We start from the raw sequence: 26,350 nt of genomic DNA on the forward strand, positions 1-26,350 counted from the left end.
CACAGGAGCTGTGTGACTTTGGGTTTTTCAGCTACTGCAGCTGTTTCCGTATCAGTAAAATCAGGATAATGCCCACTTGCTAGGATTTTGGTAAGGCTTAACACTTTGGAAAACACCTTGTATAATAAATGGCCATCTCACAATAAATAATTAGATTGTCCCAGGAAGAGCAGTGACTAGTTGGTAATTTTTTATTTTTATACAATTTTAAAGGTTATTTCCCATTTACAGTTATTCCAAGATATTAGCTATGTTCTCCTTGTACAGTACATCCTTGAGCCTGTCTTACCACTTATATAGCTTGTATCTCCCACTCCCCCACCCATACACTGCCTGTCCCTCCCTCCCCACTGGTAACCACAAGATTGTTCTCTAAACCTGTGAGTCTGCTAGTTTCACATATTCATGATGCTAAGCGAAATAAGTCAGAGAAAGACAAATGCTATCCCTTATATGTCAAATTATTTTATTCCCACATATAAGGGATAACATATGGTATTTGTCTTTCTCTGACTTATTCCACTTAGCATCATGCCCTCCAAGTCCATCCATGTGGTCATAAATGGCAAAATTTCATTAGTCTGTCAGTTTTGGGTGTCTAAACCTCTCCTTTATCCATTCATCTGTTGATGGAAGTAGTATGCATTTTTAATAATCACAGATAATTGTCTTTCAGCCCCGCCTGGGGTGAGGGCTGGGCATGGAGGCAGGAAGGAAAGTGATAGAGGCAATGCTCTGGGATTGACAAGAGCTAGTCAGTTCCTATAAGCAAGTTGATGGGCGAGTTCTCCTTTGGATACTCCAGAGATGATGCAGTCAGCTACCTCCCATTTGCAGAGAAGAGGGCCAGTTGGACTGGGTGACCTTGATTTGATTTCCTTTGATGAGAAATGGTGGCTGGGTGAAGTGGTGGCCAAAGGCTGTAAAGGGGAGGCTACTGGGGAAGGGCAGAGTGCCTGGGCCTTGGAGCACATCTGAGGTCTGCAGAGACTTCCTTCTCTGGATGCTGGCCTCCTGAAGCGCTCATAGCTGGTGGGACAGTCTTGTAGTACAAGTTCTCCTTACTCTCCCCCAAACCTGCCCATAAAATAACAATGCACCAGGGTCCCTTTTTAAAAACATGATTCTTTTTTATAAAAATAACATGTGATTGTTAAACAATTCTAAAGTACTCAGAAAAAAAGTCTTGAGACTGCAGAGCCAAGGACAGCTGGCTTGTCTTAACTCTGATGCCTGCAGAAACGCTGCCGATGCAAAGACAGACTCTGAAGGGCCTCTGAGTAAGTTATCCTGTGAAGTGTAACCTACACTGCAGTGTTTGTTTCTAACTGGGCGGTTTAAATGCTCCTTTAATGAAGGGTCATTAAAAAATAGGTTATTTGCATGTTCTCCTCCTCCAATGTAGATGATTTTTTTTTTTTCCAAATAGCAATTTTTTTTTATTTATTTATTTTTTTTTTTTTTATTTTTTATATTTTCTATAACTTTGAGCTCTCTGCAGCTCATAATTTCTTGTTAAAAATAAATTTAGTTAGTATAGAAAATCATTTGGAGTTCATCAGAACAAAGATGTTAGATTCTTATGTATATATTTTTCAAGACATTTTTTTTTGTTCTCAATGAATTTTTTTTTTATTAATTATTTTTTCCTAAATTTTTAAAAGAAAATCCATCCTGAACCCTCCTCCCTCCTCCCTCCCCATACCATCCCTCTGGGTGGTCCCAGTGCACCAGTCCCAAGATGATTTTTTAAAACATTCTTTTTAATATATTTAAGTGTTCTATTAAATATTAAGCATACAAGTCAGTTTATTTTTGTATATGAGCATATACTTTGTATTTTAGTTATACCATGTAATTTGAACATGCAGATTAATTATGGTGCTGTCAGCAGTGCTCCATCCATATGAATTCTGCCTCCCTGTTCTGCCAGCAGGAGGAAGGGAAATCAGGACTGTTTCACTTTTATGGCTATCAAAATAGTGTAAATTAATGGTACATATGTGCGTGTGCGTGCTAAGTAGTGTCCGAATCTGTGCGGCCCTGTGGACCATAGCCTGCCAGGCTCCTCTGTCCATGGGATTCTCCAGGCAAGTACATAATCACCTTAATCTTTCTCCCAGGGCATGAAACATCCTTGTGCTTAGTCAAAGCCTTATAAATATATTTTAGAGAAAAAGAGGAAAGGCTAAGTTGATTTAGCAAATATTTATATGTTTGTAGCCATGAGAGGAATAAGCCTTTATGCCTTATTTTTATCACCTCCCCTTCTGTTGTCCACTTTCTCCCCAGGCCCAGATTACATCAAACAGAGATTTCAGGAAGGTGTAGATGCTAAAGAAAATCCCGAAGACAAGGTCCCGGAAAAGCCCCCCACACCAAAGGAATCGCCTCACTTCTACCGCAAAGGCACCACACCCCCAGAGTCTCCTGAGCCAAGTCCCAGACAAGGCCGCTGTCCCTCCCCAAAGCCCGCAAGGAAGCAGAACCCCAGTTCAGGGGCGAGACTCAACCAGGACAGACGCAGCGCGGCTGAGGAGAAGGTGACAGCCGCCGTCAACAAGCCCTTGACCTCCAAGGCCCCCCCCAAGGAGGTGGGGGCGGTCGTGCCCTCCTCCAAGTACTCTGGCCGCCACCACATCCCCAACCCCAGTAACGGGGAGCTGCACTCTCAGTACCACGGCTACTACGTGAAACTGAACGCCCCCCAGCACCCTCCGGAGGACACAGAGGAGGAGGGGTCGAGCCAGTCTTCCTCGGCACTGGTGCACAAGCCGTCACCCAACAAGTGGAGTCCCCCTAAATCTGTGACAAAACCAGTTGCCAAAGAAAGCAAAGCTGAGCCAAAAGCTAAGAAGTCTGAACTTGCTATACCAAAGAACCCAGCGAGCAGCGATGCGCGCCCTGCTTTGGAAAAAGAAGCCAATTCAGTAAGTTGTACGAGATGTGGTTCCCTGTCCCTCTGCTCCTCTGGGTTCTTCTGGGTGACATCAGGGGAGATTGATGCCTTGATGACAATAAGGAGCCCAGGGCTGTGAAGGGTAGCGTTTATTAGCACCAGTAGCCTAGCCACCAGGGGCTCTCCAGGCAGCATTCGCGACCTTCCTCAGGCTTCCTACAGGTGGGCTCACGTGACCACCTTGTCCCAGCTCCACTTTCACAAGCCTTTACCAGCACGTGGTGGTAAGCTTCATGGGAGCTGTCTTATTAGCTCCAGCTGTGGTAACAAAAAACTATACCTTGAACTGGGTGGTTTAAAAAGGAAACGCTTATTTCTCACAGTTCTGGAGGCTGAGTGGTCCCAAGATCAAGGCACCAGCAGATCTGAGGTCTGGTGAGAACCCACTGCGTGGTCCATGGACCACGGGCCACCTTCTCCCTGAGTCCTCACAGGGCTAAGAAAGAGGAAACTAATACCGTCAAAGGGCTCCAACCTCATGACCTGATCACCTCCCAAAGGTCCATCCTCCAGGGCTTAGGGCTTCATTGTGTGAATTTGGGGGCAGGGGACACAAACGGGCAGCCTGTAACAACAGCTGACTGCTGGGGCTGGGAAGGAATCATGGGCCTTGGCCCAGAGGCCGGCTGTCGTGCTCTAACCAGGAGAGTTCCACTGCTGTTTGCTACGTTCTTAACTTGCCTTTAGACTCCACCCCCACAACAGTCAGCATCTTTCGACAAAACATCTTTTCTGGCTACTATTGTGAATTATTCTCATAATTGTTTAGTTTGGATTTTATTTAATAGCCAGGCTTTTCAGAACTACTGCTTTCCCGTATAAGAAGTGAAAATTTTCAATTGGTTAAGAAAGTTACTTTGGTTTTCTAATTCCTCAGAGTATAAATCTTCCTAAAATTTCAGTTTTCTCGTAGATGCTGGTTTTATTATGAGTCTTTACCATTTTTATTATTCAACCAGAAAGCTCTCATTGATATTCAGTAAGATTTAAAAGTCTGTTAAATTGTTCACCTGGTCATATGGCTTTGGAAAAGATTGTAATTTAGGGAAAAAGCCACAGTTGACCCAGTATTGACTAGTAATTTCTGAGACATATTTGCATAAAGGCGTAGATTAATATTTTGGCCAATAGGAATATAACCATCAGTTTACTTTTGTCTGTCAGTCTGCTCATAGGGTTAACATTGAAATTCATTTTTCAACTAACTTTTACGTTTGAAATTTCTTGGGTTTATTTTGCTAATATCTATTAACATGGGTTCCCACCTTCTTTAAATTCTCACCTTTTTAATTATCTAAATATAAATTAATCAAATTAACATGATTAACTTTCCAAGAGTCAAGCTTTTATATAGATACGTGGTTTTCAAAACAGTAACTTTGAGACTCACTGTTTAGTAAGCATTTTTTTAACATTGATATATCAGTATCCTGATACTAAATATGTGTTAATGTTATCACTACTGAATTTGTTAAATGTGATAACTTCTCTTTTGGCTTTCAGCATTTATCCATAGGGTTAGTCAAGCTTCCCATATAAATTGGTATTAGTTTGCTTGATTTACAAGAGGAAAATTCAGACAATACAAGGCTATATCGTTTATACCTTTTGGGTACCCGTTAGTGGGGTTCAGTTGATTTTCAGAACTCCCTAAGGGAAAGTACATGCCCCAGTGTCCCTTAGGTGAGTTACCTAGTTCTTACCTGTAATAAACTGATTGGTATGTTTGGTGAATTGGCGCCTTCTTGTTTAGAAACAGCATCTGTTTCATGGATATGCAGAACATTCGGAGTCTAGGAGTCAGCCAAGCATCTTGCAGCTCTGCAGGCTGGTCTCTAGGGTTCCCTTGGACACCCCAGGATAGGAGGCGGCCAGCAGCTCTGTACCTCTGTTAGGAGCTGGAAGTCAGGGCTGAATTGGCGCCTGCTTGTGTATGGAGAAGGAAATGGCAGCCCACTCCAGTATTCTTGCTTGGAGCATCCCATGGACGGAGGAGCTTGGTGGGCTACAGTCCACGGGTCGCAAAGAGTCGGACACGACTTCACTTTCACTTTCGCTTTCTGAAGAGTTTTAACAATTTAACAAGAGATTTAACAATTAACCTTCCCTTCCTTGATAACAGAAAGCTGCCTTTCACACCCCTGATAACTATTTTCTTCACAAGGAGTTAGGATAGTGACAGAATCATCCTAAAGGTAGTCAGTGAATGACCTTTAAAACAAAAGAGCTCTACATAACAATTTTGAAATTAAGACTGTTTTAAGTTAGAAGTTTACAAATAACAACTTGGAAACTCATAGAAACATTCACACTAAAGCAGACATTAGAGGGGAAACCAGACTGAGTTCCTCTTTGTGAAACAGTGTGAGAGGTCCACTTTGAGTCAGAATCACCAAACAATTTGCAGAATTGTAGTCAGCCAACTTACTGAGAGTGTAGGCTACTAGCTAAGGGTGTGGCCTCTTATGCCAGACCATAGGTTCAAATCCCAGCTGTGTTACTTACCAGCTCTTTGACTTTTAGGCAAGTTTCTTAACCTGCTCTGTGACTTAGTTTCTTCATCTGTACCTATATCAAACATTGTGAAGATTAATATCAGTGGTTGTGAGTTGATACTTGTAAAGGTCTTAGTTCCTCGCATAGGGTAGGTATTCAGAAAGCACTATTATTAAGTTCACCTCAATACTAGTTGGAGCATAAACAGTTCATAAATATTTTCCAGTAGATTTTGATCCATCCTCAGGATCACCCTGGGTATTGATTCCTAGAAATAGAATCTTCAGGGACACAGGCTAACACTTGGGAGAAGGGAAGCCACAACAAGGATTACTTAACAACCTTCCTCCAGTCTGTGACTCCTGTGGGCAGTGGTTGCATGTGGACTCATGTCCCAGGAAAGTACATTCTATGTGATGCCAAGATTTTTGTTGGATTTTTGCAATATGGCAACTTGGGTAGAAGGCAGTAAGGAGATATCTTGAGAACCTTATGATCAAAGAGACTAGTGAGGGGTCTTCTAGTTAGGAGACTCAACTCCTGAGAACCCACACTTTTCTCTTAGCAGTTACACTGATCAGCTTCCAAGTTTAAGATTTACCCAACCTTTCTTCTGAATTGTTATAAAACCTAAGGCAGCCATGTCAAATCAGGTCTGAATCATACACACACACACACACACACACACACACGAGTAAACACATATAATTAACTTTTGCTCTTTTCATGTTTTTGGAAAAGCTTGAAGTTTAGCAAATTGTACTAACTCTTCAGAAAATTCTTCATAATTTTAAATGAGTGATAGTCTCTGGAAGAAAAAAATTCTTGAGTTAGAATTTCTTTCCATAGTTTGACTTCCTGCACTTTAGTTTCTAACTGCCTGAAAGTTTCTTCTAATCAAGACTTGTACTCTGCCCTGCCCCAACAGCTTCTTGTATTACACCTGTCTCAGTCAGTCTTCAAAAGCAAGACTGACTTTTTCTTTTTGCTATTTTAAGCTACAACTGGCCACTGCAGTCATGTTTATGAGACTTCACCTTAAAGCTTTCCACTCTGTACCCAGCCCAGGTGTCTGATGAGCACAGAGGTCATGTGTTGATATCCACCTGTTAAACATAGCGTCCCAGAATTTTTTTTTTTTACCTGGCTGTTTGAGCCTTCTATTGCCAGTTTACTCTTATCTCTGAGTCATCTTTAAAAATAGCTTTATAAGTAGATCTATACTGGTAGGATAAATGTATGTGTATATTAGAATATATATGGGAGAAATACTTATTCAGTAAAAATTATGTCTGTATAAATATACACAAACCCAAAATACTAACCAATTCAAAAAGTTAGATAAATTCATGGAACCTTTTAAGGACTCATAGAGTGGGAGTGAAAGGTCCAGGAACACCTTTACTGAAGGTACTTTCTCTATCATTCTGCTTTCTCAGGGTCCCCTGTAAGTCACTGGACTTTGCATCATATTGGTTTGACGTTACTTTCCCTTGTCTTCTTTCATTATCACTCACTGTCTTGAAGAATTATGAAATGAAATCCACTAATCCAAAAGAGTTGAAAGAATCCCAGAATTCTTAACACATTCCTAAGAAAATCTAAACACATTCAGTGAGCAAAGTCTGTTCAGTATGTATATTAATAGCATTTCCGTCATCTCCAGCCTGACTAATAACGTTGAAAGATCATCAATTATTTTCTGAGTTCTAAGAGTTTCCCTACATTATTTATGTGTTCTAAGTTAGCCATAATTGAGGAGTTACATAGGTTAGTACTCTCCTATTAATTTAGAACACAACTATTCTAAAAGACGCATTGGTCATTATCTGATGTTTTTCTGATACTATAGGATACCGATGAAAATGCCATTTTAAAGAAGTTGATGGTAAATTATTTTTAAACTAAGGCCTGTGACTTTAATAGAGATGAAGAACATGTAGTTCTGAAGTGAACAAACCAAAGTTGTTTAATCTCAGTTCTAATTTATTCAAACTGGCTGAGTAACCTTGGGCAAGATACTTACCTTTTTGGATTACACTGTGAAGAATTATTTTCCTCCCCTTTACTTGGAGTTTAGGAACTAGGCTTTTTCTTCTAAGAATCCCTCCATAACACCCATTTTTATTCCTCCTCTCTGTCACCCTGATTTTATGAATCACCCTGTACTTCATTTAATACAGTGAATATATCTGTTCAGCCACCACATGTATAGGACTTGGAAAAGTGGAAGGTGGGTTCTCATTAAAGACTGGTTGTCTGGATGAACTGGACAGCCCTTATGTGTGGGTACACAGTGGTGAACAAGGAGGACCCCTGTGGGACTCAGTCTAGGGGAAAAGATGGCAGTTAACAAGAAAGGACAGTAGTGTGAAGTGTTAGGACACAGAAAGAGGAGGCACTCTGACCTCTACCAGGGAGGATGTGGCCTTATCCAGAAAGGAGGCCTCCATGAAGGACACGGGACTAAAGCCCTGGACCCCGTGAGATGAGCACTAACCAATGGCAGTTCCAGCCTCCCTTACTCACTCACCACCCCCAACAAATCACATCATTACAACATCTGAAGACTGACACAGTCTCACCGTAGGATAATCAACTATAGTACAACTGTTTGCTCGTCCGTAAAATGAGAATACAACTACCTACCCCACCTCCCTTATAAGGCAAGTTTTAGAGCACTTTTAATGCTATTTAAGAATTAGACACTATTTTAATAGTTAACACCAAGAATGCCTCTTTATAGTAAAGATAGCAAAACACAACCAGATCTAAACAGATGGGTCATACAACGGTTTTGTTTTGTATTTAAAAAAAAAGAAAGTAAATTTGGGGCACTTTAGACTGTGTGGTATTTATTATAGTGGTACTTACAAAAAATACGATTCTGTGATTTGTTAAAATATAACTTGGTTTCTGAAATGCTGTGGCTGTAAGCAGAGAAATTAAAAATTAGATCTTGCACAGTAATTTACGAAAGGGTTCAATTTCCCACTTGTAGTTTTTACCTTAAGGAAAGGATGGTATCCAAAAAGAAGACCAGGAAAAAGAAGAGTCAAAGAACCTCCTCCTGAGTTTTTCCTGAACTTTCCCGGAGCAGCCTCACCATCCTTCAGATTTCACTCTCCTGTTCCCAGCTGCCTTGATGAGGAAATGATTTCTTCCTAGTCCAAATTACACCCTACCTAACAAAAATACATCTCTAATTCCCATCAGTTTTAAACCCATTATGGTGAGCTGTGTCTCACCCAGACTGTTGCCTAGTGTTTTAAGGTATTTTAAAATACTGTTTAATCAGTATTAGATTCATTTTTGTATGAAAGTTCAGAGATGACTCCATCTAAATACAGCATAGCTATTTTTAGTTTATACCTTTTAGAACTGTTGTCATTATTCATGCTTTATTTACTGCAACTGTGTTGTTGTTGTTCACACACTAAGCTATGTCCAATTCTTTGCAACCCCTTTGGATGACAGCATGCCAGGCTTCCTTGTCCTTCACTGTCCATTGGAGTTTGCTCAGACTCATGTCCATTGATTTAGTGCTGCTATCTAACCATCTCATCCTCTCCCAGCCTCTTTTCCTCCTGCCCTCAATCTTTGCCAACATGAGGGCCTTTTCTAATGAGTCAGCTCTTCACATCAGGTGGCCAAAGTATTGAAACTTCAACATCAGTCCTTCCAATGAATATTCAGGGCTGATTTCCTTTAGGATTGACTGGTTTGATCTCCTTGCTGTCCAAGGGACTCTCAAGAGTCTTCTCCAGCACCACAGTTTGAAAGCATCAATTCTTAGGCACTCAGCCTTCTTTATGGTCCAACTCACACCTGTACATGACTACTAGGAAAACCGTAGCTTTGACCATATGGACCTGCAACTGTGTTGTGTCTTTTCAAGTATTTTTGGTAATTGGTTTTGTGAGCTAATTTAACTATTGCTATTAACTTGGGAAGGTGACACTTAGAATTTTCTGTTTTGTTCTGTTTGATTTCCAGGGCCCTAATTCAATCATGATCATCCTCGTCATGCTGTTGAATATCGGGTTGGCCATTCTTTTTGTTCACTTTCTAACTTGATTGGAATTAGGAAAGGTAAGAATAGCCTTAATTTCTATATAAAATCACAATCTGTCACATTCTTTTCCCCTATTCAGATTTACATTTTTTTAAACAACCGTGCATTGTCCTTCAATTTAATTTTGGCTGCGCCTGAATATGATTCAACATAGTTACTTAATGATATCACTGTTTTGACCCTTCGGTGAAGTCATGACAACTAGTGGTGTGAGCCCACGGTCCTCTGCAGTGGTGTCATCAGCCCTTTAAATGGCACACTCCAGGCAGACTCAGACACAGGGAAGGAGGCTTGGAATTAGGATGGGCTCACGAGAGAGAGAAAGATGGAAAATTCAACCGGAGGACCTGTCCAGTCCCCCTGGGAAGGCGTTGTGGCTATGGGGTCCTCTGGGAGCTGAAGCAGGCAACCATGTTGGAGAGCAAAACTTAATAATCATTCTTTCTTAACATCTGCTGAAGCAGCCCCATCCGGCGAAGTTCTTGGCATTGGCTACTCCATCTGTCCTAGCAGAGTGTGACTAAACTGGAGATGTATGGAGCTGCTTTTTTTTTTTTTTTTTTGATGGAAGTCAACAGCTGCCTTACTATTTTACCATCTGACGTTGCTAGTAGGGAGCTGGGGAAACAAACGACCGCCCTAGGAATGCGGTCGGAGGACTGTGTTGCTGCGGCCATGGTTCCAACATTCACTCCTGTCTCAGTAGAGGAAGTAGGCAGCAGCATCACTCACCAGTCTTATGCCACGACCTGCTGCTTTCTCATCTCCTGGAACGTCCCGGGAGAGAAGGTTTTGTCGGCTTGTGCACGGTTCTGTTCATTTCTGCTGTTTACTTAAATCTGATGTGTGGTCACCTACAGCGTGCGGTCCTGGCCGGAGGAAGCACACGTGTCACATCTCGAGGAAAAGAAAACAACAGAATTCTAGAGAAAATGTGTTTATTTTGATAGCAATACATCATTCATGTCATTTTTAGTCTTCCTAAACCTGTAAAAGGCTGTTTAAAATTTAGCGATTTGAAGGCATTATACCTAAGAAATCACTTAAACATTTTTAAAGCTACTGAGATGAATTTATTTATGCACTTCAGAGGTGCTAAATTTTAAAAGCTGAAAGACAACAGAATTCTAAGAAGTATAGTCAAAATGTTGCATGGGTTGCAGTAATCAGTGTTTAAAGGATTCAGTTTCATTGCTGACGTACTTTACCAACCAAATAAAATCTTGTCAGTGGCTATGTTAATTCCCATGAAAGTTAAGCAAGATGCTATTAATAACTGCTCTTCTCTTTTTTTTTTTCCCCAACTTACAAATTTTCGTTGAATACATTCAGGTAGAGCATAAAGCTTTGTTCAATCAGTGCTTCTCAATTTTATGCCTTTCGTGTTTTTCAAAGTCCTTTTGTAATTTTATTTCACACTTTAAAGGCGTAGACAATTTTCAAGTATCTGTCTTTTGCAGTCCTTTGTTAGTCTGACATAAACTGATTTTTTTTTGCTGTTTTATAATTTATTCTTTATTACTCAGAAGCATGCTTATTTAGAGAAACTATGTGGGCTTTATATAATTATTTAAAAAGAAAATCAGGGGAGGAAAGTTATCCATTCAATCTTGGTAAAACATTGAGGAGAGGGAGCTATTCCTAAGTATTTTCACGATCTGCATGGTTTAATCAGATTCTTCTTACCTTATTTGCTACCGTTTCAATACAGAAGAGAGAAGTCATATGTTAGCACAGATGGGAGTGAATGTCACCTGCAGGCTAGTGACCCAGTGGTGTTTTTTGCAGAAGTTCAGTATGTTGAAACTCCTGGGTGTGACCAATATGGAATAAAGAAGAAAGCAGAAAGAGAGCAAATGAAAATTACAACTTGTATATTTATTTTTTACATTTTCCTTTGACTTTTAAATCTAGGAAGTACGTTTTTACCCAAGAAACGTTTCAGTTCCTGTGTCGGTCTCCATACTCTCACTGCTCCTTCCTAACCCCATAGCTCTTGATGCTGGGAAAGCTGATTTTTTTTAAAAAAACCGAAATAAAATATTTAATCTTAAGTGTTTATTTCAAATGTGTAATGCTTTGGAAGTAATGGGTAACAGATAATAAAGGATATGTTTATAAAGTGAGCATGTTGGTTCCATTTATAAATATATGTATGATTTATAAGCTTTTTTAAAACAAAGCTCAAATTGTTGGTATTTTTCTAAAATGTGCACAGCTGTATTTTACATGAAAGGCTCTTTCTAATGGGTTGTTATACTGTACTCTACATTTTGGACAGCACATGAAGTCTGCCAATGTACTTAATAAAACATGACTTTGTTTATTTAAAGTTTCTTGCTGTGAAAAAGAACTCCCTACCTGCGAGTTCCGTTATTTATAATCCTTGAAACCAAAATGTATAATGTACAGTTTTCACAACTGTATCTGCTCTAATAAAAAAAAAAAAGTTGGTTATTAATAAAGTTGCAGGTGTGTTTCCTTTAAGAGTAAATTACTGTCTTGAGTTATGTGGAATTTTTTGATGGTGATGGTGTTGAAAGAAAGATCTGCTGAAAAATTAATAATAGAAATGGGGGGGTGGGCGCAGCAAAGTGCTCAAAGAATCCACCTGGCAGAAAGTCACAGTGCTGCACCATTTTTTTTTCTATGTTTCTTTCACCTTGGGCCTTTCAAGTAATTTTGCAAAATAAGATTCTTGGCTCTGCTCGTTGCCTCCATTGTGTATGTGCTCAGTCGTGTCCAACTCTTTGCAACCCTATGGACTGTAGCCCGCCAGGCTCCTCTGTCCATGGGATTTCCCAGGCAGGAATACTGGAATGGGTTGCCATTTCCTTCTCCAGGGGATCTTCCCAACTCAGGGATCGAACCCATGTCTCTTGCATCTCCTGCACTGGCAGGCGGATTCTATCAGCTAAGCCACCAGCCAGAGTCATTAACTGTATTAGTGCCTTATCCTAGGTTTTAAGTCCATTCCTGTTTTCAAGGAAAACATCAAGTTGAAGTAAATCTCCTGCACGGGCACTTTGCAGTTAGTTTTTTGTTGTGGGCCAGAGAAATCGATATATTACTCTAGCCCCTGCTGCTTAGGTACAAGCAGCATGAATAAATTTATACTTCAACAAACCTGCTGCAAATAGAACTTGCAGCCTATGAGGAATAATAAAAAGGGTTTCTCTAGAACAGCTTCCCAGGAAGCTGCCACAGCACCTTTAAATCCCAAATTGGTCACTCCTGTTGCGAGCTAAGGTATCAAAGATCCCCACAAACATAACGCGCAGAGTTATTGGCTCTAGGTATTAACAGATTTATCAACTCAGATGATTCCTCTCCTAGCAAATCCTCCAGGAACAGAACAGAGAACAAACTACTGTGAAGCAGTCAGGAGAAGCACAGGGTGCTAGAACAATTACCGACTCCAGATTCATGTCCAAACCACAGATTTCAGTGGCTGAAGCCAAAAGCTAGGGTGAAGACTGTGTGGTTGGGAAATCTGGAAAATATTCGATTTGCCCTTTTCATGCAATAACTATTTCAAGAGTCGTGAGCAGCTCACTGGGTTTCTGCTCACACGCACAGCCCCTACCCAGCCACCCCAGACTTTGGAAAAACGTGTAGACTCATGTCTTCAATATCACAAGCACTGTGGACGTGCATATCCGCCAGGAAAGTGTAACAATTCATCAGGCTATGTTTGATTATCCCAGGTTTACGAATTATCTGTGTCCAGCATGTCCTTCTTTCCCCAAATACTGGAGAAGTACTTAGGAGTCTCTCATAGGAGTCTGATATATGGGAGTAGAGACTAACATTCTCTCGATAGGGGTCTGATATATGGGAGTAAGAGAAAATATCAAAATGTATAGAATGCAGTGAATACTGATTAACAGTAGTATGAATGAAATTTTGGCTGTGATTGTGATTGATTGTGGATTCTTCACTAATCCGTGCTCCCTGTAAAATGGGCAGAACCATAGCACTGACCTCCCAGGGTGGATCTGAGGAGGAAATGAACTTATTTACATTAAGTGCTTAGGATAGAATCTAGTGCAGAGAAACTGCTTTGGCCACGTTAGCTTTTACTAATGGGAGGAACTGGGAAAGAATTTAATTCGTGTGTCTCAAATTTTTAAAATACAGTAAGATCCCACTAAAGGCCTCTTTATAAAGGTTAATCATGCCGTAGGTCAGAGGTTGTTCTTCAGTGGTGATCTGTGAGTCTCCCTGTCTCTGAAAATCAAAGACCATACTTACAGACCTCCTTCTCTACACTGAAATGTGATTTTTGGTAGAGAATGTGACATTTGCTTTACAAAGAATTTCCTTATCTCATTAGTCTTTTAAGGTCCCTATGAAAGATTTCCTGCAGGTAGACTTGCCTAAGGTTATGTAGCCAAAAAGTTGTAAATATTTGTAACAGAGTCCCAGGTATGACTATGCTTTTTCATTTCAGTATATTGACTACCATTATTCCACACTGTCGTACTTTCCAGCCATGAAAAGGCAGACAATATGATGAAATTCAAGGTAACAGTGTGGGTTCCATGAGCCCATTTCCATAAGTTCCTGAGTTCTACTCAGTTTATGTAATTACAGAAGCCTATCACAAGTTCTGAATAATGCACTTAAAATCCTAAATGTTAAATGTATTTAAAAGTTACATATATTTATTTTTGAGCCTTAAAAATACTAAATATTATCTATTTACTTATACCATATTCTTGAATTGGGAGAATCAATATTGTGAAAAGACTCCACTACCCAAAGCAGTCTACAGATTGAATGCAATTCCTATCAAATTACCAATGGCATCCTTCATAAGAATTAGAACAAAAAATTTTACCATTTGTATGGAAACACAAAAAACCCCAAATAGCCAAAAGGATCTTGAGAAAGAAAAACTGAACTGGAGGAAATCGGGCACCCCAACTTCAAACTATACTACAAAGCTACAGTAATCAAGATAGTGTAACTGGCACAAAAACAAATATAGATCAATGGTACAGGATGGAAAGCCCAGAGATAAGCCCACGCACCTATGACAAAGGAGGCAAGAATATACAACGGAGAAAAGACAGCCTCTTCAATAAGTGATGCTGGGGAAACTGGAGAGCTACATGTAAAAGGATGAAATTAGAACACTACCTCACAGTATATGCAAAATACACTCAAAATGGATTAAAGACCTAAATGTAAGACTGGACACTATAAAACTCTTAGAGGAAAACATAGGAAAAACACTGACATAAACCACAGCAAGATCTTTTTCAACTCACCTCCTAGGGTGATGAGAATAAAAACATAAGTGGGATCTAATTAAAAGATTTTTCCACAGCAAAGAAAACCATAAACAAGATGAAAAGACAACCTTCAGAATAGGAGAAAATATTTGCAAACAAAGCAATGGACAAAGGATTAATCTCCAAAATATATAAACAGCTCATGCAGGTCAATATCAAAAAAACAACCCACTCAAGAAATAACAGGTAGAAGACCTAAATAGATATCTCTCGAGAGAAGACATACAAATGGCCAAGAGGCACATGAAAAGATGCTCAACATCCCTAATTATTAGAAAATTGCAAATCAAAACTACGAGGTGTCACCTCTTACCAGTCAGAATGACGATCATCAAAAAATGTACAAACAAATGCTGGAGAGGGTGTGGAGAAAAGGGAACCCTTATGCACTGTTGGTGGGAATGTAAATTGATATAGTCACTGTGGAAAACAGTATGCTATGCTATGCTAAGTCACTTTAGTCGTGTCTGACTCTGTGTGACCCCATAGACAGCAGCCCACCAGGCTCCCCTGTCCCTGGGATTCTCCAGGCAAGAACACTGGAGTGGGTTGTCATTTCCTTCTCCAATGCATGAAAGTGAAAAGTGAATGTGAAGTCGCTCAGTCGTGTCCAACTCTCAGCGACCCCATGGACTGCAGCCTTCCAGGCTCCTCCATCCATGGGATTTTTCAGGCAGGAGTACTGGAGTGGGGTGCCATTGCCTTCTCCGGGAAAACAGTATGGGAGTTCCTTAAAAAAACTAAAAATAGAACTACGACATAACCCAGAAATCCCATACATACCCTGAGAAAACCATAATTTAAAAGGACACATAGACCTCAATGTTCATTTGTAGCACTACTTAAAGCAGCCAGGATGTGGGAACAACATAAATGTTCAACAACAGGTGAATTGATAAAGAAGATGTGGGGTGTGTGTGTGTGAGAGAGAGAGTGTGTGAGTGTGTGTGCATGTGTGTGCGATGAAATATTACTCAACCATAAAAAGGAATGAAATAATGTCATTTATAGAGATGTGGATAGACCTAGAGTCTGTCATACAAAAGTCAGAAAGAGACATTAATGCATATATGTGGAATCTAGAAAATGGTGCACCTTTTTCCAGGGCAGGAATAGAGACGCAGATACAGAGAATGGACTTGTGGACACAGATGGGGCAAGGGGAGGATGGGACAAATTGGGAGACTGGGATTGACTACCCTGTGTAAAACATAGCTAGCACAGGGAGCTCAGTTCAGTGCTGTGTGATGATCCAGAGGGCTGAGGATGGGGGTTAGGAGAGAGATCTTAAGAGGGAGGGGATTCATGTATCTATATAGCTGATTCCCTTCACTGTACAGCAGAAACTAATACAACATTGTAAAGCAACTATACTCCCAACGTTTTAAAAAGTTCTGGAAAATGTACTTAAAATCCTAAATGTTAAATGTATGTAAAAGTTTCATAACTTTTAGTGAGGTATTTACATATTTATTTCTGAATCTTAAAAAATACTGAATAATAAACATTTAGCTCTTAAATACAAAGTTGCTTGGTATTTTGGAGTAAGAGGTACATTGTAAATGAAGTTTGTGTGGGCGTTTGTTTGAACCTGATCTCTAGGATTAACCCAGAAATTGCAAATAGAAGCCTAATACTTCCTTACTTGTACAGTTTGACTTTCTTCCATTGAAAGTGAAAGTGTTAGTCATTCAGTCATGTCCAACTCTGTGACCCCATGGACCACATTCCACCAAGCTCTTCTGTTCATGGGGTTCTCCGGGCAAGACTACTACTGGAGTAGGTAGCCATTCCCTTCTCCAGGGAATCTTCCTGACCCAGGGATCAAACCCAGGTCTCCTGCATTGCAGGCAGATTCTTTACCATCTGAGCCACCATGGCTTTGAATATTTCTAAGATCTTACCATTTTTTCCCCTAATAATCATGTCTATTTTTTTCCTTCACAAAAGGGGTAGCACTAACCAGAAAAGATCCTAGAAGATGGTATTTTAAAGTCTTCATTGCTTCACTCAAACTATTAATCTATACATATTTGTGTTGACTTCCAAAGACTACCTCAGTAAATTATAAAGGAAGCACTCAAAACTATTAATATTTGCTCTTCTACTCCAAGCTCTCAGGAGTTTTCCTGCTGCCTGTGCGTTCAGTACACTGCCCAGTGTACTGGGAAACCCCAGCTCTCCTTTTCACCTCATGGCAGCAGAGTTTCCTATCCGTCTCCCCACACCAGGGCCAAGCTTAGACACACAGAGTGCACCAGTGCGGTGTAACAAACAGCTCAGCCTAACTGAGGATGTGAAGTCAGAAGAAACTTATGAAGGCTTTACATCAGGCCCACCACTTTCTCAGATGTGGTTTTATGAAACCAGCCACACTCTTCCTTTTGACTCATCCTTATATTCTTTGGCTATGCCAGCACCAAACATCATATGTCCATTTGGGACCCTCAAGGATAGTTTTGGTGTCTGTAAAATGGGAACAATAAAATCTGCCTCATAGTGTTTTTCTACAAATCAAAGTAGGTGATTTCGGTCAGCTCCCTAGCACCTACTAGATTCAGTGTATGGTAGGTAATATTAATAGTCTCACCTTTGTTAGCAATTTGCACTTACTCCATTGATAAACTTCTTGGCCCAAGATGGAGCCCCTCCTGCCAGGAATACCAAGTCAGGAAACCAAAACCAGATACCTTCTGGTCCCTGCAAATGCTCCATTTGACAAGAAATGCAATATATACTCATCCCAGGACTTCCTTGGTTGGCTCAGTGGATAAGAATCTGCCTGCCAATGCAGGGGACACAGCTTTGATCCCTAGTTTGGGAAGATTCCACATGCCACAGAGCAACGAAGCCCATGTGCCACAACCATTGAGCCTGTGCTCTAGAGCCCAGGAGCCACACTACCCTTGTGCCACAACGACTGAAGCCCACTCTGCAATGAGAAGCCTGTGCATCGCAACTAGAGAGTAGCCTCCACTCCCTGCAACTAGAGAAAAGCCTGCACAGCAGCAAAGACCCAGCACAGCAAAAGATAAAAAATTAAAAATAAATATACACACTCAGTCCACCAACCATCAAGCCAGCCTGGGTCTTCTCACCCCAAACAAGGGTGACTCTGTGGCCCCAGCCAATTAGCTATTTTCTATTTTTCTGTTCCTGGTTCTTTATCTGACAAAAGATTCCTGCCTTCTGTCCCATTTTGCAATTCTCTAAAAAGGAAACTATCTACTTCGTCAAGTGTAAAATGAAGTTTGTTTCTATCCCTTAGATTGTTTTATTCTTAATGATCATTGATGTTTAACTGTGTTGAAATTCTTTGATCCTTAAGTATCAGGTCCTGACCTAAGGAATATATTTGGCATATAGAATCAGTTGTACTTTACACTTTAAATGAGTTCCTTCCCAAAAGCAAAGGGTACTCAAAAATCAAAGCTCCTAATGACCATCAGATGGTACAGTGATGAGTACTGACTCATTTCTCATAAGAAGCTTAGGAATATTTAATAACACGAAACACTCATTATATACAGTAGGTACAATTATTCATTAATGTCTGCTATTGTATAATGAAAAGGTACAATTAAGATGTATGAGAAACAAGCTGGAAAAAGGCTGGCCACGATGATTACACTGTTGGTTGTAGGACCAAGCTTCCTGCTGCATGTAGAGTGTCAAGATTTTCACTGATGCCCAGAAGTATGTTAATGTGCCTATTATGTTTAATCATTGTGGTTATGAACACAGGCAAATGGCTGTGCCTTTAAATTAAAATATATTTAATCAGAAATAATAGCATGGCAAAATACCAGGTTGCATCTCCCAGAGCTGAGTAGTTAGTGTAGCAACCATTAGTTTACAAGTTCTGTCATTAATATTTATAAGAAAAAGGACAGAAAAGAGGGCAAGAAGTTATCTGTTCCAGTTAAGTGATCATCCAAGTCCAGAGAGCTTATCTCAAATCCTGCATTAAGCTAAACCTGGGTGCTTTCCTCCAAAGGGTAACAGGAAACAGCGCTCCTGCTTGTAACATTTTATTCACTATTTTAAAGACAGTCTGACACTGGATGAAAGTCACCTTCTGGGACTTTAAATAGCTTTTATATTATTAAAACACACACACTATTTTTTCCCTTTTCCCAAATCTCATACTATAATGACCACGGCAGGCAGGAGACTTTCAGTGGTTCTCAAATTTTAACGAGCATTAGTCAAACACTGCTGAGCCCACAACAGTCTCTGATGGAGTAGGTCCGGGTTTTGCATGTCTAACAAGTGCAGGATGTTGCTGGCCAGGGGACTGTACTCTTGAGAACAACTGCTGTATGGAATCAAGCAGTACACAAGTATCAAGCACCAAGTACTGCCAAAGCCCTTTGCTTGGCTGTGTGTATGGTGTCCTCAAGAGAGGAAAGAAGAGTGAAAAAGAACACTTGCATACTTAACGTGTAATGCAATCATGTTTCTCATGCTCACTCACTCAGTCATTTCCGACTCTTTGAGACTCTATGGCTCCTCTGTCCATGGGATTCTCCAGGCAAGAATACTGGAGTGGGTTGCCATCCCCTTCTCCAGGGGATCTTCCTGATCCAGGGATTGAACCCACATCTCCTACACTGGCATGTGGATTCTTTACCACTAAGCCACCTGGGAAGCCCCAGCAATCATGTTATTTGATCCTTAAACTACCTCTACAACCTACAACATACTCTCCACATTTTGCACATAAGAAAACCAAGGTCCAGATGGTTGAAGAGAATTGTTTAACAAAACACAGCTGATAAAGAGCAGAGCCAAGACTCCCACCCAAGTGCCTCTCTCTCCAAGTCCTGGACATTCCTTCCCCTACATGTCAGCGGCTTTGCCCTCTGGCCATCAAGAGGTGGGAGCACTGGACACAGTCCTTCTGGCTGTCATCAGGCAAGAAGACCACAGGATGGCTGAGTCCTCAGGCTTAACTGGGACGAATCACTGACTTCTGAGGTTGAAGGCAGTGCACTTTCTAATACATGAATGACAGCATTCTAAAAATCCATACAGTATTTTATCTACAGATATTTCTCACAAACCAGAAATAAAATTGGACCTCATTTTCTAAGACTTGCACACTCAAAAACTTGCATTTTATCAGACAGCGCTCACATTTGCAAGCCTGCACATAACTCCCTCTGCCCATCTGTGTAGACCTTCTCCCCTCATTTTGACAGAAGCAGAAACTGTGCAGTTAAAGACGATAGTGTCTGCACACAGATTCCATCAGGTCCAGCTGACCTTCTTCAGCAGCCATCAGGCTAGAAGAGGAAACCTAGTTATCAGAGAGAAGGCAGATACTGGCAGGAAGCAGCGAGGGGGATGGTTAGGAAAACATCCTGATCCTAATTTTTGTCAGGAGATGAGTGTAGGACTTACAAAATCCATCCTACAATCAGCATCAGACAAGTCCCCTATCTGTCACACAGTTTATTTTCAACATTAAGACTTCTCACAAATGGTAAAAACAGATAACACACAGTAGAAAATATACATCGTCAATAAATGTAAAAAGGTGCTCAACCTGACTGACAACCAGGGAAATGCAAATTAAAGTAAGGAGATTTTTGAAAATCCAGTGCCTGCCACACTGATTACATTCTTAGCTGAAATGGAAAAAGGGCTTGATTTGCAGGCAGCTCTGGATCTCAAATCCAGATCTTCTTTACGTTCCAGCTCTGGGAAGCCTTCCCAGACTCTTATCAGAATGTCCCTTCTCAATGTCTCCAGACCACCTTGCTTGATTCTTAGCACTTCACTGCCTAAATCATCTGATTTTCAAATCTGTCTCCAATACAAGGCTGCGTGCTCCTCATTGGTGGGGTATTTGTCCCATGTCTCTACCCCAATAAAGCCTGGTATACATATATGTTCAGTAAGATTAATGAGTGAATTAATAAAACTGAAATAACCTTGCCCACTTGGGCAAATTAGTTATTAATATAAGGTAGCCATAGAAGGCAATGGCACCCCACTCCAGTACTCTTGCCTAGAAAATCCCATGGACAGAGGAGCTTGGTAAGCTGCAGTCCATGGGGTCGCTAAGAGTTGGACACAACTGAGCTACTTCACTTTCACTTTTCACTTTCATGCATTGGAGAAGGAAATGGCAACCCACTCCAGTGTTCTTCCCTGGAGAATCCCAGGGACGGGGGAGCCTGGTGGGCTGCCGTCTCTGGGGTCACACAGAGTCGGACACGACTGAAGCGACTTAGCAGCAGCAGCAGCAGCCATCTTCCACAACTCGCCATGAGGATATGACCTCCCCCAATTTCTTTTGTCTTACTTTTTTTTGTAAGTGTTAATATTACTATGCTAAAGTAGAGGTGTGACTATTTTGAGGAAGAGTAAGAAGTCTTCAATAGTTTTAGAAGCTTAGATAACAGTCATTTTCATTTGCCAAAAATTAGGGCTGAATGCCTTTGTAAAAATTGCCAAGCAATTTGATGATGGATCCAAGAAAGCCAATAGATCATCTATCTTGGTTAAGAAAATGATTTCTAATCAACAGGCATGAAGTTTCAGTAAAACAAGACCTCCTAGGTACCGATGAATCTATTGGCAGGGCAGCAGTGGAGATGCAGACATTCAGAATAGACTGCGTCCGAATGGATGCAGGAGAGGAAGCAGAGGGTAGGACAAATGGAGAGAGTAGCGTGGAAACACACACACTCCCGTATGTAAAGTGGATAGCCAGTGGGAATTTGCTGGATGACTCAGCAAACCCAAACCACGACTCTGTGACAATCTAGAGGGGTGGAGTAGAGTCGGAGGTGGGAGGGAGGTTCGAGAGGGTGGGTACCTATGGCTGATGCGTGCTGATGTATGGCAGAAACCAAGACAATATTGTAAAGCAATTATCCTTAAATTAAAAATAAATTATTCTTTTAAAAAATACTATCACACACACAAACAAGATGTTCTAGACAACCTGCTGTACAACATTTTGCCTGGAGATGACAATACTCTATTTTACACTTAAAGTCTATTAAGAGGGAAGATCTTAAGTGGTCTTACCACAACAAAACAATTTGTATCTTAACACATTGAATATTTTTCAGACATTTAGAATAAGTGATGGCAGAATGAATGCTAGGAGCTCCTTAGAAGAGAAGAGTTCCTGATTGCTTATATACCTTAGAGTGGCAACCGTGGAGGTGAAGAGAACTGGACAGATCAGAGCAACACCAAGGAGACAGCATTAACTGGAAGTCGTGTTTGATTGGGTGTGGAGGGTAAGGGAAAAGTTGGATTCAGGAATAACCCCAGTATACACCAATGCCCAAACTCATCAAATGTACCTTAAATATGTGAATTAAAAAACATTAAAATGATATAAAACTGAGAAAAAATAGTGGTATAGAATAGAAATGGACAAAAGTGGAATTATGTTCTTAATAAATATTCCCTTAGCAAATTTCTAAAAAAAAAAACAACAAGAATGACACCCAGGTTTCAAGATAGAGCAACTGGGTACTTGTTAGGGGCCTTAACCAGAACAGAGAAGGTGGGAGGAGGAACAGATGTACACAGGTGAACTGAAGACACTGAATTCGGTTTGAGACCTGAGGTGTTGGTAAGATAGGCCCAATGGAGAGGATGGCATTGGATATACAGGTCCAAAGTGCAAGAGAACACTTTGTAATCAAGTTATACACTGAGTGTAAAGAGAAGACACCCACTGATATGCAACTATTTGCTCTTCTCTTTACAGATTATTCAGGGCTTCCCTGGTGGCTCAGACGGTAAACAATCTGCCCACTATGCAAGAGATGCAGGTTTGATTCCTGGGTCAGGAAGATCCCCTGGAGAAGGGAATGGCTACCCACTCCAGTATTCTTGCCTGGAAAATTTCATGGACAGAAGAGCCTGGCGGCTTACAGTCCGTGGGGTCGCAAGGAGTTGCACACGACTGAGTAACTAATACACTCACTTACAAATTATTCTACCTATTCATAACAGCAGGTCCCTTAACAAAACTACATTGCGATTTTTTTATTGCAGCAAAATATGTATATTAATTTACCATTTTAGCCATTTTAAGTATACAATTTAGTTGCATTAAGTACATTCACACTGTACATCTATTCCCTCTATCCATCTTCAGAAGATTTTTTGAGATATGTGAAATTTTCCTTTCTTCAAAAAAATCGCTATTTTGTCATTCATTTCACCAATTGGTGTTTTTTTTAAATACAGAGGTGTTTGAAATTACTCTAATAACTTGTTTTATCACTGAGTCTGAGGTCCCTGAATATCACATCAAATGCACAATTTTTAAATTCATTTTATAACAAGGAACTTGAAAAACTACTGTAACTATCTCTGAATTCTTGTCTTCCATGAAGGATCAAGAAAGGTTTTCTTTACAAGGAGGAGCCTAGGCTTTGCCATCAGGCCCGAAGGCAGTAAAGGGGCAGCTGCTAATCACTACCGCACAAGCCCCTTCCTGCACGAGATGGAATTGGCTTCTTTGTCCTCCTTCCTGTTGTTCCAGCTTCCTATGCAACTGAGCCCACTGTTGCACTCAGATAAATTTAAAATGCAACAACAAAGTCTAACATTGAAGTCCACCAGTCATTTTTAGTCATTACCGAGACAGATCTACTATTTATTGCAATAAAAAAAAAAATGCAAAGAAAAGGAATTTAAGCTTCTGTAGGCCCTAGGAAACCAAAAAGGCAAAAAATATCTTTGATTTCTATTATGCCCTAGAAAACAGGGGGACTACCTACTTAACCATGAGACTATCTACCGATCTACAGTTAAATGATAACTCACTGGATAAACCAGAATTTTTAGTTGCCAAAAATCTTATTCCAAAATCTCAGCTGCTTAAAAATCTCCCCACTAGTGTAGGGAGTGATTATCAGGCAACCTTGCTCCTCTTCACCAAATTTTTGCTTTTTTGGTCTTTTTTAATCCCTGGAGGTGACCATGTGATCTAATTCTGGCCAATGAAACTCCAAATTTTCTGGAAAATCCTTGCTTCCCTGATTTAAAAAAAAAAAAAAATACAAAGCACAGAACTCAGTGGTGCTGCAACCTGCCCTTTTGTTCAGTCTTGAAAGTAGATGTGATGCTTTATGCAATGGCAACCATATTATAAACATGAAGCAACAAATTCAAGAAAACCCAACAATTTCTTGGATCCTTAATAATATTGTTGAACTTTCTAGTTAAGTAAACAATTAAGTTTTCATTATCATTTAATTCCCATTAAAAAATCTCAGTATTAAATGGTAACAAAAAATAATTTCAACCTGACATACATGAGAAGATAAATTTGACAAAGCTTTAGCTAGACTCACCAAGAAAGAGGACTTAAAATCAGAAATAAGAGATTGACTGATACCACAGAAATACAAAGGATGAAATGTATGTGCCAACTATGAAAATCACACACCAACAAATTTGACACCGTAGAAGAAATGGATAAATTCCTGGAAAATACAACCTACCAAGACTGAATCACGTACAGTTCAAAAATTTGATTACACTGATTATTAGTAACGAGATTGAATCTGTAATGGAAAACTTTTCAACAAACAAAAGTCTAGGAACAGACAGCTTCACAAGGAATATCAATCTTTCTCAAACTTTTCCAAAGAACAGAGGAGTGAAGAGTGGGCAAAATGAGGGGAGGGGGTCAAAAAGCACAAATTTCTAGTTATGAAGTAAATAAGTCATGGGGACTATTATGTACAACATGGTGACTATAGTTAAAAATCCTGTCTCCTATATTTGAAAGTTGCGAGGAGTAAATCTTAACCACCATATGATCCAACAAGTGGATCACCATATGATCCACTTCTAGGTATTCATTCAAAGAAAACAAAAACACTAATTCAAGAAGATATATGTATCCTTAAGTGCAGCATTGTTTACAATAGCCAAATATGGAAATTACGTGTCTACCAATGGATGAATGGATAAAGAAATGTGGTATCTTTATACAGATACACACAGTGGAATATTATTCATCCATAGAAAAGAATGAAATCTCACTATTTGCAACCACATGGATAGACCTTAAGGGCATTATGCTCAGTGAAGTAAGACAAATACCAAATGCTCTCACTTATATGTGGAATCTTAAAGACGAAAACAAAAACCTCATAGAAATAGATCAGATAGGTGGTTGCCAGATGTGCGGGGCAGAGGGAAGAGTGGGCAGAATGAGTGAAGAGGGTCAAAAAGCACAAATTTCCAGTTATAAAGTAAGTAAGTCACAGGGACTATTATGTACAGCATGGTGAACACAGTTAAGAATACTGTTTCATATATTTGAAAGTTGTAAGGAGTAAATCTTAAAAGTTCTCAAAAGGAAAAAGGATGGTAACTGTGAACGATGATGAATGCTAACTAGACACATTGTGGTGACGATCCCACAGTTCAGATAAATATCAAATCATGACACTGTACACCTGAAACTAACGTTATGTGTCAATGATACCTCAATAAATAGCTGAATGAAAATCTCAGCTGTTCTTATAATGGTAATAAAATAATTGCAACCTTATGTAAGTAAGGAAAGTTATGACCAACCTAGATAGCATATTAAAAAGCAGAGACATTACTTTGTCAACAAAGGTCCGTCTAGTCAAGGCTATGGTTTTTCCAGTGATCATGTATGGATGTGAGAGTTGGACTATAAAGAAAGCTGAGTGCCGAAGCATTGATGCTTTTGAACCATGGTGCTGGAGAAGACTCTTGAGAGTCCCTTGGACTGCAAGAAGATCCAACCAGTCCATCCTAAAGGAAATCAGTCCTGGGTGTTCACTGGTAGGACTGATGTTGAAGCTGAAACTCCAATACTTTGGCCACCTGATGCAAAGAGCTGACTCATTTGAAAAGACCCTGATGCTGGGAAGGATTGAGAGCAAGAGGAGAAGGGGACAACAGAGGATGAGATGGTTGGATGACATCACCAACTCAATGGACATGGGTTTGGGTGGACTCCAGGAGTTGGTGATGGACCAGGAGGCCTGGTGTGTTCATGGGGTCGCAAAGAGTTGGACACAACTGAGTGATTGAACTGAACTATTTAAGTATGCATCTAAGTATGCAAGAGATTATCAACAGTATTCATGCTTGTAATTTGTATCGACTCTTCAAAATAAAAGACTTTCCTAAATCAGTTCATCTCTGTGCTTGGGAAAGTTGAACTTTGTAAACATCAAAGGCCTGAAGAAACCCCAATGTAAACCCTTGAGTCCTCCCTGAGTCATCCCTTCCCTGAGCAGCTCAACTAAAACTGTCCTCTGAAAGATGTCTCCCCACTACAACATCATCAATTGTGCTAATCAGACCGTATCCAGTCAGTCCCATCCAAGTGTGATGTGTGCTGACTTACTATAAATGCTTCCTAATATTTTCTCACTTAATGTATTCTTTGCAAAAAAAAAAAAAACAACTCTGTGAAGTTATTGTTGTTATCCTAGATTTTACAATTAAAAAACAACAACAGGGACTTCCCTGGTGGTCCAGTGG

General features: G+C 40.2%; 1 protein-coding gene and 1 long non-coding RNA gene across 6 annotated transcripts in view; one reads left to right on the forward strand and one right to left on the reverse strand.

Annotated features, from left to right (window-relative positions):
- The window catches only part of JPH1 (junctophilin 1), a 103,245-nt gene extending 80,655 nt beyond the window's left edge, over positions 1-22,590 (forward strand). The window contains exons 4-6 of one of the 5 annotated variants that reach the window (XM_070382228.1): positions 2,293-2,930; positions 9,452-9,547; positions 22,572-22,590. In XM_070382228.1, coding sequence (XP_070238329.1) covers positions 2,293-2,930; positions 9,452-9,532 — 719 coding nt within the window. In that variant the 3' untranslated portion in view covers positions 9,533-9,547; positions 22,572-22,590. Of the gene's footprint in view, positions 1-2,292; positions 2,931-9,451; positions 11,857-22,571 lie in introns of those variants that run through there. The other 4 variants (XM_070382226.1, XM_070382227.1, XM_005910508.2 and 1 more) reach the window with 4 other exon arrangements.
- LOC138990695 (uncharacterized) lies at positions 918-5,527 on the reverse strand. The gene is made up of 3 exons (XR_011466761.1): positions 5,465-5,527; positions 4,663-5,019; positions 918-1,077 (listed from the first exon to the last, which is right to left on the reverse strand). It is a non-coding gene; the product is annotated as an uncharacterized lncRNA (long non-coding RNA).
- Positions 22,591-26,350: the final 3,760 nt, after the last annotated feature.

The sequence above is a fragment of the Bos mutus genome, chromosome 14 (genome assembly GCF_027580195.1).
Source record: "Bos mutus isolate GX-2022 chromosome 14, NWIPB_WYAK_1.1, whole genome shotgun sequence".
Lineage (NCBI taxonomy): Eukaryota > Metazoa > Chordata > Mammalia > Artiodactyla > Bovidae > Bos > Bos mutus.